The sequence below is a fragment of the Alnus glutinosa genome, chromosome 2 (assembly GCF_958979055.1).
Source record: "Alnus glutinosa chromosome 2, dhAlnGlut1.1, whole genome shotgun sequence".
Taxonomy (NCBI): domain Eukaryota; kingdom Viridiplantae; phylum Streptophyta; class Magnoliopsida; order Fagales; family Betulaceae; genus Alnus; species Alnus glutinosa.
Genome location: NC_084887.1, coordinates 18,387,595 through 18,404,556, shown reverse-complemented (window position 1 = coordinate 18,404,556; position 16,962 = coordinate 18,387,595). Strand labels below are relative to the sequence as shown.

Genomic DNA, 16,962 nt, shown 5'->3' with positions numbered 1-16,962 from the left:
AGATAGTTTTTGTGGTTAATTGAAGGTAGATGGTTTGGATACTATGATAGGTAAGTAAAGCTTAGGCTTTCAGTTGTATTTTGGGACTGGAATTCTTGTTGGAGGCTAAAACACAGCATGTAGAGAGTAATGAGAGAGATAAAAGAAGATAGAATGGAACCTGTTTTTGCACTGGCTCTGTGCATACAATAGGAAATGCATCACGCATCAAGCAATAGAAAAAGGTTGGTAAGAAAAGGTTTCAAATCTAATTAAGAATTTCTAAGAAAAGGTTTCCAATCTGAACAAGGGCAAACAAAGGTTATTTGGAAGATTCAGAGTATTGCTTTGGTTTCAAAACAACAAATGCCACTTAATAGCAGGAACGGGTGAAGGTGGTGAAGAATAAACCACCCTCCCCGCGTGGCCAACCCAAAAGAAAAAAGAGGAGGTAGAAGATGAAGTTAGTGGGTGAATCTAAACTTAAGAGCTGTATTCTTAATGAAATAAATCCCCTTCTAGGAGAAAATTACAGCCCTTTTTAGGTGAATACCATGTAAAAGTTAATGTGCTACTTAAATGAAACAGATTGTAACTAGGCAATAAAACCCAAGTAAAAAAACCTCAAAAGACCAATAAATATTTGTGAGTGGAGAATTATGAACAATAAAAGTTTGGTTCCTGCTATGGTGCCAAATACATTGAGGTTCCATGGAATTGCTGAAGTAACTTGTTCCTTCTATCCAATAAAAGATCTTACTAAAACTCTCTCCAATACATTATGATCATAATGTTTAGGGAGAGAGAAAGTGGTATCCCATTAGGATTGTGTGGGTTTGGCTATATGACAGCATTACTAAACCGACTCCCACACTAGGCATTTCTTAGGTGGCTATATATGCATGGGTATGGGGAGCCCCAATTGTGACTAGTCCTCTTAAGAATCACATAGAAGTAGTTAGTGAGTCTCTGAGTTGTGATAAACGGTATCAAAGTCAACCTGATAGTGCTATGTAGTTTAATGATATTGTAGAGTATGAATTTTTTTTTGACAAGGATGCTAGAGATTTTAAGTGGAGAGATTGTGGTATCACGACAAAATTGGTATTACGCATCTGTTGCATGGAGCATGTACTATGTTGATTTAGGCTACGTAATCAAGTATGTAGAGCCCCAATTGTGATTAGTCTTTTTTCTTTTTTGGGAGGGGGAGGTTGTGTGAATTAGAGAGGGGCGAGAGGAGGGAGAGTGCAAAAGATAAATTGTGATGAGCATAACCTATTTATTCAAATTCCAAGTCAAATGAAATTCAGCATTTCATAAATCATGGGAGTTATGGACCCTACAATTAGATGAAGTTATGCCAGAAATAGAGCCCCAAATTATTTTTGTTTTGACTTGGTTGGATATTGCAAATAGCATCATAATTTTACTTACGGTCTTCCAACCAATTTATCTTAATCAACTGTATATTTAGAAGTGCAGAATAACTTTACTCTTTTTTTTTTTTTTAAATACTGATTCCTTGTTTCCTAATTGTGTAAGATGGCCCATGAGGTCTATGGGATTTTATATAGCAATGTCCATCCTGTTAGTGGAGCTACATATCAATCAGCAGCACGTGATGAAGAATCTTTTTTGAGGGAAGTTATAACCCCCATTTACCAGGTCTTGCTCAAGGTAACTACCATAGTTCTCCGTGCATTAGTTTTTGCAACATATATACAAGTTTTATTCTGAATTTTGACTTCTATTTGATGCAAAAGGAAGTTAAGAGAACCAAAGGAGGCAAGGCAAGCCATTCAGAATGGAGAAATTATGATGACCTAAATGAGTACTTCTGGTATGTTTCATGAATTTTAAATTCTGCTTATACTCCATTCAAATATTTAATGGCTGAAAAAAATATCTTCCTTGTCCTCTAGGTCTCAGAGATGTTTTAGGCTAGGGTGGCCAATGGACACCAAAGCAGATTTTTTTAGGCGTTCAGATGTACAACTTGCAAATGAGGTACTTAACTTTTTTATTTAAAATATTTTAATTTTTTTTTTTTTTTTTTGGCTTAGTTAACAACTTGTGATTAAGTAATATTTTTTATTTGTCAATGTTCTAATTTTATTATTGTATTTTATGGGATAATTATTCAATGGTTTTTGAAAACCATGGAAATCATTATTGTCCTATGAATTGGACGCTATCGTGTGAAGCATAACTTTAAAATTGCACACCCTCCCATGCATATTTGTGTTTGTATGTATGGGTTAAGTTTAAGTTACACATGGTGTAAATTTTGGTTAATGTTAAACCAGTATTTTATCAAGCCTACCTTCGAATCATTGGTTTCCCCATACCCTTTATGTCTATTAAATACTGTAATGATAAGAGTTTAAGAACCATCTCATCTATAAATTGTCCAGAATATTAGTTCTTATGTTTTCCGAAGTACTAACTGCATGAAATATATGGATTGGATAGTAAATGAAATCTGATTGATAAGAAATTTGGTGTGTATGATAAAGAAAATACTAGTCTAATGTGAAGAGGTTGAGGGGTGCAACTTAAGCCTATATATATATATTGTTGACCTTTTTTTTTATATTTTTGGCAGAGAGCTAATCAAGCTGCTTCTGGAAAGAGGAAGCCTAAAACAAATTTTGTAGAAGTCCGTACATTTTGGCACCTTTACAGAAGTTTTGATCGAATGTGGATATTTTTTATATTGGCTTTCCAGGTAGCCATAATATTTGAAAATGAATACTTTTTGACCTTTCTCGGAGGGGAATTTACTTCATCTACATAAATTCTGGTTTTCAGGCAATGGTAATTGTTGCATGGAGTCCTTCTGGATCTCTTGCTGCTGTTTTTGATGAAGACGTCTTCAAAAGTGTTTTGAGCATCTTCATTACTTCTGCTTTTCTTAATCTTCTGCAAGGTATTTGCATTATCTTAAGGTATTTCAAGTTTTTTCTCCATGTCACCATTGTTTTGGTGGGAATTTGTGTGCTTATTCGCGAAATGAAAGGTACTTTTTATATTTGTGTGCCTGTTAGAAACTGCTGTATTGGTTTTCAGTGCAGCAGTAAGATGCATGCGTTTATATCCTGTTTTAACGGCATTATGTGTGGTTGAATGGCTTTTGTGATGCTCCCTTATTTTCTATATCATCTCTGCAGCTACCCTGGATATAATTCTTAGTTGGAATGCCTGGAAGAGTTTGAAATTCAGCCAAATACTACGATACCTTCTGAAGTTTGCAGCAGCAGCTGCGTGGGCTGTGGTTCTACCCATTGGTTATTCCAGTTCTGTGCAGAACCCTAAAGGATTGGTGAAATTCTTCAGTAGCTGGGCTAGGGATTGGAGGAACCAGTCATTTTATAATTATGCTGTTGCACTTTATTTGATGCCCAATATACTTGCTGCTATAATTTTTTTACTTCCACCTTTACGGAGGCATGTGGAGCGGTCAAACTTCCGGGTTGTCACTCTTCTTATGTGGTGGGCTCAGGCAAGCATGTCTGACATTTGTTATTTTACCTTATTTGTCGGGTTCTTGTTGTTGTACATCTCTCTCTCTGTCTCTCTGTCTCTCTCTCCTTTTTTGTCTTTTGAATCTTTCTTTTCTATTAAATTTGACTGTTTTTCACCAGTTGTTACCATCTTGCAGCCAAAACTTTATGTAGGAAGAGGCATGCATGAGGACATGTTCTCACTGCTGAAGTAAGGAAGGAAGCTTTTTATTGGCCTTCGCTTTCTTTTCTGTTTTCCCTTTTTTTTGCACTCATAATTTTGGAGAAAGGGCTCCAAAAAGTGGGATGGGGGCTGTGGGGGTTAGTTTAAAGGAAGTTTTCTATCCCATTTTTGTCTTATTCTTCCTTTAAGATCTGGCGTATTATTTCTGTTATGATTTGGAGGTGGCTTTTTATCAATTAACAAGGTTACATTTTCCTTGATTAGGTATACACTGTTTTGGGGTATGCTGATAGTCAGCAAGCTAGCATTTAGCTACTACGTGGAGGTGAATATTCCTTAAATATATTTTGCTTGATTCCAGTGTCCTTAGGAATTCTATTTTGTCTTTAATCTAAGTTCAAAGGCATTACATGCACACATATACGCATGTATGGATTCATCCCTACACGTATAATACACATACTTCACGAATTCATCCCTACACGTATAATACACATACTTCACGACACACACAAACAAATGTATATCTTTGTATATGTGTATATATGTGTTAACATAGATGCATAACCTTAGTGGTATTCATGGATTCTAGACAAGTTGGCTGAATGTTTTGATAAATAATAATTTTATTGGAAAGGGCCAGTTGTTTAAGAGTTGTTTAGGGTTGGGCCAGATGCATTTAAGGGCTGGATCCACATATTTGAAAAAGACCACTAAGTCAGGTCTTGATCCGGTTCAAGGTTTCAACGCATTTTCTGTGAGTTTGAGCTCGAGTCCGGGTACAATTTTAGGCTCGGTGTCTTTGCGGTCGTCGTGGGTTCTTCTTCAACACCGAAAGCTTTGGGCTGTTCGTCAGTTGAGTTCCCGGTGTCTTTTGTGCACACCTCTTCCTCTCCACCGAAGGTTTCATCTCCGGTGGCCATAGTGGAGAAGTTTTCTGCCGCTATTTCACAGTAGGTAGCCTTGGGTTGCTCTTCAGTTGCTGTTCCGTCGTTTTTTGCAGCTGAGCTCCTCTGTCCGATGCCGGTAGACGTGGGTTTCTTGATGGGGTGCTTGTCAAGCGTAGGTTTGGTGCCCTCTATGCACTAGAACTCCTTTCTCTCCCCGGAGGAGTTGTCTTCTACGTCCTTGAATGCTTCTCTCAGGTCTGAGGGGTTTTCTCCGGAGGCAGTAGGCATCGTTGGTAGGTCTGAATCTTTCGGAGCAACTTTTTTAGGGGTGACTGCCTTGGGTGAAAAGCTTCGGTTGTCTTGTCCGGAGATGTCGGAGTGTGGGGCTCACCTACCGTTGGATTTCAAGGAGGTGCAGAGATATTACTGGAAAGCGAAGAAAGGCAGTGTAGTACAGGTGGATGCTTCTTTTATTGCTGAGGCTGTGGCGGCGATCAATATTCCAATAGCGCAGTCTTTGGATGTTCCTTCTCAGCCTCCTATTGGCGCTGTGGACCAGTCCTTGGCGGCACTAGGTGGGGAAGGGGTTTCAGTTGCCCAGCCCTCGTCTGGTGGTGTCGGGCCTGCTTTTTCATATTCGTTTGGCATTGGGAGGGGGGGGGGGGGGGGGGGGGGGTTTCCCTCCCCATTTTCGGTGGGTTTTGCTTCCACCTAGGTCGTTCTCCTTGATGTATGGGTGTTCTCTCCAGTTTTTACTTGATATGTCATGGAGGGACCATCAGTATTCTTGGGTTTTCGAGGTGAGTGAATCTTCGAAGGGGGATAATCCAGAGGGAGGGGTTGTTGTATACCCTAGGGTAGTGCAAGATGCTAGGTCGTGTTTTTGCATGATGGGGGTTTCTTTCAAGGGGACTAAGAATGATTTTTTGGATTTCTTGACTTTAGTTGATGAAGGACATCACTTTGTCTCTGCTCCTAAGAAAAAAGGGAAAAGAGAGGTCAAGAATCTAGAATGTTCGATCAATTTCGATGCTAGGGGTGTGGGTTCTAGCCGGGTTTAATGTAGCCTTTCTTTTGTCTTTTGGGTTTTTTCGGTTATTCTTCCTTTGTTTTTTGTTTTTCTTTTGTTTTGGTGTCCTTGTATATTCCCTGTATGCTTAGGGGCGCCTTTACGCTTTTTTAATGCTATTTCTTTTATTACCTATAAAAAAAAAAGGCACAACCCTTGTACACGAAATTTATACAAGAGATACAACCGCGCTAACGTAGTCTAAAATCTAAAAAGTTAACAAGGTCTAGAAGATTTGAGGAGAAAGACGAAACAAATACTACAACCCAATCTAGGGATCTTAGAAAAGTGGATTTTAAAAAGAGTGCAGAGGTCTCTCAATCCTCAAAGTGGCGAGGGTTTCTTTCTCTCCACATGTTCCACATTAAGAATGAAGGAATAACTTTCTTGATAGCTTCTTTGGAATGTCCACATCCTTGATTCTTTATTCTTCCAACATTGTAGCAGCTCTAAGATGTTTCTAGGCATAGTTCATGAAATTCTGAACAAGTTGAGAACCATGTATCAAAGATCACTGGTGTACTCATAATGGATGAAAAGGTGATTCATGGTCTTCTCGTCCTTTGCATAGACAAGTCCAATTGACTAGAGTGAAACCATGCTTTTTAAGATTGTTGATTATGAGAATTCTACCCAAAGCCGTCTTTTAAATAAAGAAAGCTATACGAGGCGAATCTTGACCATTTCCAAATAATTTCAAAGGAAAAGGGAAAGGCTTTCTTGCTTGTAGAATTTTATAATAGTTCTTCACTTCAAAGCCATGAGACCACAACATTTTATTTGCCTTCCCAGTAGGGGCAGAGCCAGGATTTCTTGCATGGGGGGTCCGGACTTACATAAATAAATAGATACATAGATACATACATTTCCTCATTTATGAACTGATATATCAGTTTGCAAATGGTTTTGTAGTAAGTTACTATTGTTACATAGCTCATGATAAAATTCTTAAAAAATATATATATATTTTTAATTAAATATTTGATCATTTCACTATGTATTATATTTAAACATTCTTTAATTACATTACATTTCATGAAGTTATATGTTAATTGTAAAGATTTTATGATTAACTATATTTATCTAAATTTTGTATTAAAGGATAAAATTTGAACATTTAGTCAAGAATAACAATACACATTTGTAAAGTTAACCATCTAATTGAAAATAAAAGATAATAATAATGATTAAGCTACCATGAACTTACCTGTAAACATAAACCACCAAATTAGACCCATATGTAATAGCCAAGATTCACTTCCACCATTCAATTTCAAATACTCAAAAAACTTGGTCCACTCCGCTCTAGTCATTGTTGAAGACCATTTCAGCCCCACATGTACTTTTTATTATTATTATTATTTATTTATTATTCTATTGATTACCAACTACACCTTCTCAACCCATTCATTTTCTCAAGACAAGCCTTTACGTTTCTACCACATTAAGTACTACTTACGATCTCTTTTTCCCCAACACATTATTCTTTCCTCATCATTAGATTTCCCTAAGTCAATCCTCACCATCCAAACCTCAACTTTCACACTAGTTGCCCACCTCTTGCCAAGACCCTTTACAATCGCACTCCTCTTCTTCCCTTATTCAATCTAATCCCTAATTTCTCTGTCTTCTTCCTCAAACCCACGCTCCAGCTACTGAAACTCTCTATTTTTTTTTGGCATCATGTTCCTTCATTTTCACTTCTCACCTACGCAACCTTCAATTCCCCTAATCTTCACGGCATCCATGGCCAAAGGACACAATGATCCGCTATAGAGATTGAGAGAGATTTGAGAGTTCTTGACATTGTTGAGCTAAAAAGTTGTTCAAATCGGTTCAAAAATCAACTTTGGGGTGTGAAAAATTATCTTTGGAGGTTTGGCATAATTTGTAGTGTGGGAATCAACCATTGAAGATTTCTTATCCGGTAAATCGCTCCTTTGATAAGAGAAAAGAACGTTTGTTCTCTCTCTCACCTCACCCCTCGCCTCTCTTTCTCTCTTCACCCTAGCGGTGGCGCGTGGAGGCGCATCACGCAAGGGCTTTGCTTCTTTCAGCCTTTTCGGCACTTGGTGTCCAGCGGTGCTTCCATCGAAGCTATTTTGTGGTCAGTTTTCTTTGTCTACACCAACGGGTTGGAGCTTTTATGGGTCAGTTTTCTTTCGTCTTCTCCGACAAGCTGTTTCGCGGGTATGTCTCTGTGATGTTTCTTTTATAGGCCTTTTAGTAAACTAGAGATGGAGCGTCGATTCTCCGTGGAAGCCAGAGCTTTCTACTTTTCGGTGAAGACTGAGGTGTCTGAGATTCGCTTGGAGGAAAGGAGGAAGGGGTTTTGTGGGTATATTTTTCTGGGTCTCCAGTGTTTTGAGTTGTTGTTGACCACTGCAGAGGAGGCGTTGAAAGAACCAATGAAGAAGGACTTTGTAAAGTCCTACCGTGAAGATGTGAAAGCATTGATTGTTAGTGGGGGTGGTAATAAGGCCGGTCGTTACCTTGAGGTGGTTGCCTACGCTGAGGGTGGTCGAAAATGGGTTATTTGGCTCCCTGAAGGCCATGAAGGATTGGGCTGGTCTTGGGTTGTGTGAGTTGCGGAAGATGCTTACTTTTCTTAGATCAAAGGCTTGGTCGTTGGTTTCTAAGGCGTCTACATCATAGGGGTTAAAGAAGGGGGTGTCTCATCCAATCGTCTGGGTGGGGTTTCTCCATCTTTTGCAGGAGTAGTTCTGGGGGAAGCTGTTTCTCATGTCAAGCATCCTGGGCTGCGAGCTTCAGAGTCAGAGCTACATGTGTTGGATCTACTTCGGCGAATTGCTATGCTTTGGAGGAGCAACTGCACGGGTTGACGGAGATGAAGAGGAATCCAGTCTGCTTCCATGGTGGCGGCGAGGCTAGGAAGAAGAAGTTAGGGCTTTCTCGTTCGTGGAAGAAGCTTCTAAAGTGGCTTTGGGTTGCTTTGGACCAGGTTGTAGCTTTCGGGTTCAAGTGGGCTGGGCTCTGTCTGAAGCTCAAGCGTGGCAACCGGGCTAGGACTAAGGCCTTGGTGAAGAAATTTTTTGCAGGCCTTGGGTCGTCTTCAGTGGTCTCTGATACTGGTATTTTGGGTTTGTCGTCCGATTTGGAATCCGATTCCGTTCTTGCTCAGCCTGAGATGTCGTTGGTTGCTTGCCTATTTATCTCCGGGGACTCTCTCTTTAGGTTCTCCCCCCCTCCACGGTCACCAGTGGTGCTGTCTTCGGCGCCTCTGGTTGCTTCTACCAGGTCTAAGGTAAGTAATGTTTTTGGGTCTTTATCTTTGGATACCTCTTCTTCGATCGCTGCTTGTTCGTTTCTTTAGTCCTCCGACGGGCGGCCTCTGCAAGTCTCCTCTTCTCGTCAGTCTTGCATCACCTCCTCTCAGTCTGTTTCTGGGGCGACTAAGTTGGGTAAGAGGTTGCATTCCTCTTCTCCTGCGTTTCCGAACTCTTAAGACATTCCAGAATTATTATCGAAAGGCTAGGGAAGCTAGAATAGTTTATATGGAGAAGTTTTTTGCCAATTCTATGGAAGCTTTGAGGCCAATTGCACAACTGCCAGGGTCTCTTTCTCTGCTTCCACCTATCAGTGATCCAACCGAGAAAGTAGCAATTTTTGTGAAAGATATGGGTAAATCTTCCTCTCTAATGAGGGGTTTCCTTCGCCAGAGATTTTTCAATCCGAGCCCGGTGGTGCAAGTTACTCCAGCTGTTAAGGAATGTGCATCGCCTCTGGGTTCTCATACCGCCATTAGGTATTGGATTTCAGGGTGAATAGTTTGACCCAATCGTAAAAGTGGCAAAGAGGTTTTGGTCCGTCTGTGAAGGTGGTTGTGCGGGAGCAGGGCGATGAGGTATGGGATGGGGAGGATGGTGACTCCCCTTACCCTCTGGGTGTTTTACCTTCCGATTTGACCTTGGATTGGAAGTTGGATAGTGTTGAGGATTTGGATCTGTCCTTGGTGATTTTGAAAGCCATTGAAGAGGACTACCATCAGGGAGTTAAGGCAGCGCGTCCTAAGACCAAAGGTAGGAGGGAAGTTTTGAATCTTGGAAGCTCTATCAACTACGGTGATTCTAGCGTGTCATCTCGGCTTAGGAAAGACAAGGCTCACATGGTGTAGGGCTGGGGTTTCCCGAAGGTTTTGGGTTTGTGGAATGGGGTTTTTGAGGGTTGGTGGGTTTTTGAGGATTGGGTTTTCTTTCTTGTTGTAGGCTGCTTTGGTTGTTTCTGTGTATACTTCATGTATTCTTATGGGCACCTTACGCTTTTTAAATAAAACCTTTATTACTTATCAAAAAAAAAAAAAAAAAATCTTTGTCGGGACCCTAAGATAGAAAATAATTTTGTTCTAGTATTTTTATAGGGTTGGTAAAAAAATTTGGGGTTGCCAAGGACCCCCCCAAGGAACCACCTACTTTTTGTTGTTAAGGGTATTCCCCAAAATTGGTTTCCAAATGTTGTGTAATTATCCCATGAGATGGTGACTCATTTTCCAAAATAGTAGATCTTATCCATGATTGACACATCATTTGAGAATTACCTTTTGGAAAAAAAATTTAGCAAGTGTAGCACTACTCAATATGAAATAACACATCTCATCAACATGGACGACATAATGAATTGTGGACATCATTGAACTATTTTGACAGGGTGTCATGGATCAATCATATTCAAACTGCAAAGGATATCATATACTATTTTTCTACTAACTTAGCAAGAGAGCATGCAATAAATTTATCAGGGATGATGGGGTTGAAGCCCATAATTAAAATACAAATTAAGCTAGTTTACCTAATTTGTCATCATTAGCATCAGAAACACATAATACTATTTTCTAACTTTTCTGAATTTTTGGATTTTTATTCTTCTTGTGACCTTTAATGGGGACTATCTTTGTATATAGCTTGTGTACTAGGGTTGTATCCCTCTGCGCTTTTCAATGAAATGAATTCCTTATAAAAATAAATAAATTAATACTATAATCGGCAAACTAGGGGCAAGATATGCAAACAACACCAAATGACTTCTAGTCCTAAGGATTATTGAGAGAGCAAGTGTTATGTCTATAGAGAAAGACAGGACTTGGCATATTATGTCCTCATATGCAAATAGGAATAGAGTGTCTTTCCAAAAATTCTGTTTCTTTTTTCTTTTATCTGCCACTCAAAAAGCTAATGCTATCATGGGCAAATCAGGTATAATTTCTCTAGGCCGATTTATATAATTTTTTTCATTTCAAATTTTTTCGACTGCCATTTTCTTCGAATAAGGATCTACTGCCGTACACACATAAAGAAAAAAAATAAAATGGTAATGTTTTTGTAATTTGTTTTAATTGGTTTCCATTTAAAAGTTAACATAGACTGGAAATGTGTGGTTTCTGCAAATTGATATAGAGCCTATACCAATTTGCAAGTCCTTTGTTTTTCATTTTTTTCTTTTCTTCTTTTTTTTTTTTTGTTTTTGTTTTTGTTTTTGTTTTTATTATTTTTTATTATTTTTATTTTATTTTTATTTTTATTTTTTTATTATTATTAATGTTCATGAGAAGATTCTAAAGCCTGATTCCTCTTGGATTTGTTTTAATTAAGAAAGAAGAGAAGTTATATATGTACGTGTAAGAAAGCAGTTCCTTTACTTCCTGTTGGCAACAGGATGCTGAAATGCTGAATTTATGCAGCTACTACTATAAGAATCAATGGCCAGTCATATTTGGGACGATGTAATCAAGAAGATAGAGCATCGATTGGCCAGTTGGAAAAGGTTATACCTCTCCAAGAGTGGTAGAGTCATCCTTATTAAGAACACCCTCGCCAATTTACCTACGTATTCCTTGTCTTTATTCCCCCTCCTAGCCCCGAGGAGTGTTGCTGCTCGCGTTAAGAAGCTACAACGGGATTTTCTGTGGGGTGGGATTGGTGAAGAATTCAACTATCACTTGGTGAGTTAGTCTAAGGTTTGTACCCCAATTTCAGAGGTGGGGCTGGGTATTAGGTTCAAACATTAAAAATCAGTTGGCTTTACTAATCCTTCAACCACGCTCTGATAGGTAAATGGTTGTGGCGGTTTGGGAGTGAGAGAGATGCTTGGTGGAGAGTTGCGGTGGACTCCAAGTTTGGCAGTTTGTGGGGTGGGTGGTGCTCCCTTCCGCCTGTAGGTGCATTTAGAGTGGGATTGTGGAAGAACATTAGGAAAGGGTGGGACACTTTTTCTGGGTTTGTTATGTTTGAGGTGGGGGATGACAAAATTTTGGCATGATTTATGGTGCGGAAATACGGTTCTTAAGGTAGTGTTTCCTATTCTCTTTGGTATTGCTTGTGTGAAGGATGCCTCAATTGTAAATAATATGGAGATTTTAGGCGGTTCTACTTAGTGGAACGTGAGCTTTGTTAGAGAAGAGCATGATTGGGAAGTGGATGTCTTTGCTTCCTTCTTCCAGGTGTTTCACTCAGCTATTATGAGCAGAGGTTGTGCAGATAGGCTTTGGTGAGTCTCTTCAAAGAGAGGCTTGTTCAAGGTCAAGTTCATCTTTAGCTCCCTGGCTTGCTCGAAAGGTAGTTGCTTCCCTTGGAAGAGTGTGTGGCAGATTCAGGCTCCTTCGAAGGCGGCTTTTTTTGCGTGGTCGGCAGCCCTAAGCAAGATTCTTATAGTAGATAATTTCAGGAAGATGCATGTTGTCATAGTGGATATATGCTGCTTGTGCAAGAGAAATGAGGAATCAGTAGACCACCTTCTTCTTCACTGGGATGTGGCTTCCACTCTGTGCAATTATCTTTTCACTCGATTTGGTCTGTCTTGGGTTATGCCTAGAAGAACTATCGACTTGTTTGCCTGTTAGTAGAATTTAGGAAGGCCGAGGAATTTTGCGATTTGGAAGACGGTGTCAATGTGCATTTTTTGGTATGTGTGGAATGAAAGAAATCTTAGGTGTTTCGAGGACATCGAGTTCCATGGAGGATACTTTAGCTTTGTTTCTTCATACTTTGTATCTTTGGACAATGGCTTTTTTGTCCTCTTTGTCGCTTAGTTTTGTCGATTTCTTTGCTCGTTTTTCTCTTCCTAGTTAGGTGTTTCCTTTTGTATACTCCCGGTGTATTTAACGACGCCTTACGCTTTCAATAAGACTTGATTTACTTATAAAAATAAAAAATAAAAAAAATAATTATTAGATTCTCTGTTGTGTATTGCTAAGATTATTTTTTTCTTAAAAAAAAAAAAAGATTATTTTTTTTCTTTAATGCTGTTTTGTTTTGCGGAAACTATTTGTTTCTTTGAGAATATGTGAAAGTCAGGTTTTTAACCTCTATTTATATGCTCTGTTAATAGATACTGCCACTAGTTGGGCCAACAAAGTTGATTATGGAGATTCCTATGGATAACTATCAGTGGCATGAGTTCTTTCCAAATGGTAATATAACAACCTTCTGATTGCACTTCTCATTTCTTTTTATTTGCGGTTGTACCCTGTACTAAGTTGTGATTGTAAACTGCTGTAGTAACACATAATATTGGCGTTGTTATTGCGATATGGGCTCCAATTGTCCTAGTAAGATCTCAGACAACTCTTGTTGAGACAAATTTAAGTTATTATGCTGGATTTTGTATTATTTATACTATAATGCTGCATACACCCTTAAGCTATGTTTTGTTGGTATATAGGTCTATTTTATGGACACACAAATATGGTATGCCATATTTTCTACTCTATTTGGTGGAATTCGTGGAGCCTTCAGCCATTTGGGTGAGGTTAGTGGCAGAATTTTGCACAAACTGTTGGGGAAGTGATAGTTAGCAGTATTTGACAGTAATAGTCCTGTAAAAACACAATTGATATATGATTCTTTCTTTTGAGGGTGGGGTGGGAGATGAATTTTTTTTATAGTTTGTTTGTGATACCTCAAATTGGACTAGATTAGATTGGAATGCAAAGATGTTGTAGGAGCATTTGCAAATTCCTATATTGGTTGTGTACTAGGTCAAACTGGACTTATAAGTTACTTTAGGGAGTTCTAATTGAGATTGATCTTTTTGGGATATAGTACAGATGTGGCTAGCAATTCCCTAAGTTGTGATATTGTTGGTTTAAGATTTTACTTGTGTTGGTAATAATGGTTCTCTTCTTGATGATTTCTTAATCCATTCGGATGCTTGTTAGATACGGACACTCGGGATGTTACGGTCCAGATTTGAAGCTGTACCTGCAGCTTTCAGTCGTCGGCTTATGCCATTAGAAAGCAAGGACACCAAAAGGAAAGACATGGTACTTTCAACTTTAATCAATCACATAATGTTTGAAGAGAGCTCTTTAGCCTTTGAAATTTCCACTGAATTTGGTTTGAAAAAAACATTTGTTTTTTGTATCAAATGAAGGCAACTTTCATACCACATACTTGATCAGGAAATTTGTATTGGTGTTCTTATCAAGTTTTTCATGGTTGACCTTGATCTTTACATCTTTGTTTTCTTTGGCTATATCATACACTTATCGGTGGCAGGATGAGGAGCTTGAACGGAAGAACATTGCCAATTTTTGTCAGGTGTGGAATGAGTTCATACATTCTATGCGAATGGAAGACCTAATCAGCAATAGGTTCTGACTGTTGCTTTCCCATGAATTCATTTTTTATCTGATGCATCATTTTTATATCTCTAACTATTTCATTTGAATTGTGATCATCCAGGGACAGAGACCTGTTGCTTGTTCCATATTCTTCGAATAAGGTCTCTGTTGTCCAGTGGCCTCCTTTTCTGCTTGCTAGTAAGGTATATTCTTTGCATGGTCTGTTGTATTATGTTTTATACTGAACACAAGTTTTGTTTTTTACACACTTTTTTTTTTTTTTTTGTTCACTTAATAGATTCCTATAGCCCTAGACATGGCAAAGGATTTTAAAGGGAAGGAAGATGATGAGTTGTTTAAAAAGATTAAGGCGGATGATTATATGCGTTCTGCAGTTACTGAATGCTACGAGACAGTCAAAGATATTTTACTTGACCTTCTGGATGATAATGAGGATAGGATGTAAGTTAGAAATATTCATATTACCAGCTTGAATTGTATTTTGATAAACTATATAATTATTCTTTGACAACCCCTTCCCTGTGCTCCATCTTCCAACCTCCTTTTGTAAGAGACTCATGATGGTTAGATTTTTCTTGTGAATCAGAATTGTACAGAATATATGTGATGAAGTAGATAATAGTATAGCCCATAAGAGTTTTTTGAGTAAGTTTAAGATGAGCGAGCTGCCTCAACTCAGTGACAAGTTGGAGAAATTTCTAAAGCTCTTGGTAATATGCTTCGCTTATATTTCCCTGTTGTTTTAATTGTTGAACACTTCATAAGTTAATATTCTACTTGTCAATTCTAAGTTCCATATGACCTATGTTTGTACATTGACAGCAAGCTGAAGGTGAGAATTTGTCCGAGCCTCAAATAATCAATGTCTTCCAGGATATTATGGAGATTCTCACAAAGGATATTATGGACGGTGGCCATGAGTAAGTAGTGAGAAGCATTTACTTAGTGGAGACGTTAAAAAGTTGTTTTTAACTTCAGAATTAACCTTCATGACTCCTGTATGCTGTTGCTTTTGCCATGCCCTATTAGAAGCTTGGAAAGTGCTCCCCCTGGTCAAGTTGCTAGGATGGAGCAAAGGTTTGAAAGGCTTAACATCAAGCTGCTGGAGGACAAATCTTGGAGGGAGAAGGTTTGCATTCACATTTTTCATTAAAAAATGTTAGATATTTTATCTAGGATTTCTGTCTTACTATCTCTTATGTTTCTCCACAGGTTGTTAGGCTTCATTTGCTATTGACTGTCAAGGAATCTGCAATAAATGTGCCTCAGAACTTGGAGGCTCGCCGCCGAATTACTTTCTTTGCAAACTCCTTGTTTATGAATATGCCAAGTGCTCCCAAAGTCCGTGACATGCTGTCATTTAGGTTAGTCACTGAAAACATACATTTGTCAAAGAAAACAATATGGACTTCTTAGTGGGAATAATAGAAATGCCTTTCTACGGATTAATTGTTACCAATATGGAAAAGGATATGGGTCCATGCTAGAAACTATTTTCAAAACCAATGTGTGACAAATTAATGCAGTTACGTCTGAAGTGAAGGATTGATATCGTTCTTGTGCTAACATGCTATATCACTTTCAAGAATTGGTTCTTTTTATTACTTCATGATTTTCTCATTTTTTTTCTGTATTTGGTAACACATAAATGCTTGTGTGCCCTTATCTACAAATTACTGCGTATACTGCTGATGGATTAGTACTTACTCTCAACTCATACTAAAATGCCATTTAATCTATTTTCTTATTTATGGGCTAGTGTTTTAACTCCATATTATAAAGAAGATGTCCTGTATTCTGCGGATGAACTAAAGAAGGAAAATGAGGATGGGATATCAACTTTGTTCTACCTACAGAAGATATATCCTGGTGAGTTTAAATTTCATTGCTGCATATGTTTTTCATTATATGACATAGCTATGAATTTACAACTGCCTTCTATGGTCACAAACTAGATGAATGGACCAATTTCCAAGAACGCATAAAAGATTCTAAACTTGGAGAACCCGAGAAAGAAGAGATGGATTTAACTCGTCACTGGGTATCTTACAGAGGGCAGACACTTTCTAGAACAGGTTTGATAATGATGAGTTTTGTGGTCTGTCCGTCCTAGCGTATAAAAATTTCAACTTAATCCATGTCTCTCTCTCAATATGTTTTTGCCAGTGAGAGGGATGATGTACTACAGGCAGGCTCTAGAACTTCAGTGCTTCCTTGAATTTGCAGGAGATGAAGGTCAGTGGTTTCTGTCTCAGATACTAGTTTTGATTTTAACCAATATATTTTAGAAGTTGATATTGTGGAAAATGACTTTTTCTAATCATCTTTTCATTATTTTCTTTGCAGCTATATTTCGAGGCTATCAAAACTTTGAACAGCAGAAGCACTTCTATGAGTTTGCACAAGCCCTGGCTGATTTGAAGTTTACCTATGTTGTCTCTTGTCAGGTTTATGGAAATCAGAAAAAATCTGGTGATCCTAAAGACCAAAATTGTTACCTCAATATTCAGAGACTCTTGTTAACGTGAGTTACTGCTAAAATTTATTTAGCATTAATAGTTACTCTAAAGAGATCAAAAACGTTGTTGGCATCTCTAAAATATTAAAAAAAAATGGTGTAGGTACCGATCTCTACGTGTTGCTTACATAGATGAAACAGAGAAGACAATAGATGGAAAATCTCGAAAGTTTTATTTCTCTGTTCTCGTCAAGGGAGGGGAGAAGTTAGATGAGGTATG

At 38.4% G+C, this 16,962-nt stretch overlaps 1 protein-coding gene across 1 annotated transcript in view; it reads left to right on the top strand.

Moving 5' to 3' along the window:
• LOC133861446 (callose synthase 7) overlaps window positions 1-16,962 on the top strand; it is a 41,894-nt gene that overhangs the window by 13,040 nt on the left and 11,892 nt on the right. The window contains exons 10-33 of the mRNA XM_062297238.1: window positions 1,525-1,659; window positions 1,746-1,822; window positions 1,905-1,989; window positions 2,588-2,710; window positions 2,794-2,911; window positions 3,153-3,484; window positions 3,644-3,696; window positions 3,934-3,994; window positions 12,970-13,051; window positions 13,140-13,189; window positions 13,303-13,389; window positions 13,799-13,903; window positions 14,139-14,233; window positions 14,325-14,406; window positions 14,502-14,665; window positions 14,811-14,934; window positions 15,047-15,144; window positions 15,254-15,353; window positions 15,437-15,588; window positions 15,984-16,093; window positions 16,180-16,299; window positions 16,391-16,459; window positions 16,571-16,748; window positions 16,846-16,957. Coding sequence (XP_062153222.1) covers window positions 1,525-1,659; window positions 1,746-1,822; window positions 1,905-1,989; window positions 2,588-2,710; window positions 2,794-2,911; window positions 3,153-3,484; window positions 3,644-3,696; window positions 3,934-3,994; window positions 12,970-13,051; window positions 13,140-13,189; window positions 13,303-13,389; window positions 13,799-13,903; window positions 14,139-14,233; window positions 14,325-14,406; window positions 14,502-14,665; window positions 14,811-14,934; window positions 15,047-15,144; window positions 15,254-15,353; window positions 15,437-15,588; window positions 15,984-16,093; window positions 16,180-16,299; window positions 16,391-16,459; window positions 16,571-16,748; window positions 16,846-16,957 — 2,712 coding nt within the window. The remainder of the gene's footprint in view (window positions 1-1,524; window positions 1,660-1,745; window positions 1,823-1,904; window positions 1,990-2,587; window positions 2,711-2,793; window positions 2,912-3,152; window positions 3,485-3,643; window positions 3,697-3,933; window positions 3,995-12,969; window positions 13,052-13,139; window positions 13,190-13,302; window positions 13,390-13,798; window positions 13,904-14,138; window positions 14,234-14,324; window positions 14,407-14,501; window positions 14,666-14,810; window positions 14,935-15,046; window positions 15,145-15,253; window positions 15,354-15,436; window positions 15,589-15,983; window positions 16,094-16,179; window positions 16,300-16,390; window positions 16,460-16,570; window positions 16,749-16,845; window positions 16,958-16,962) is intronic.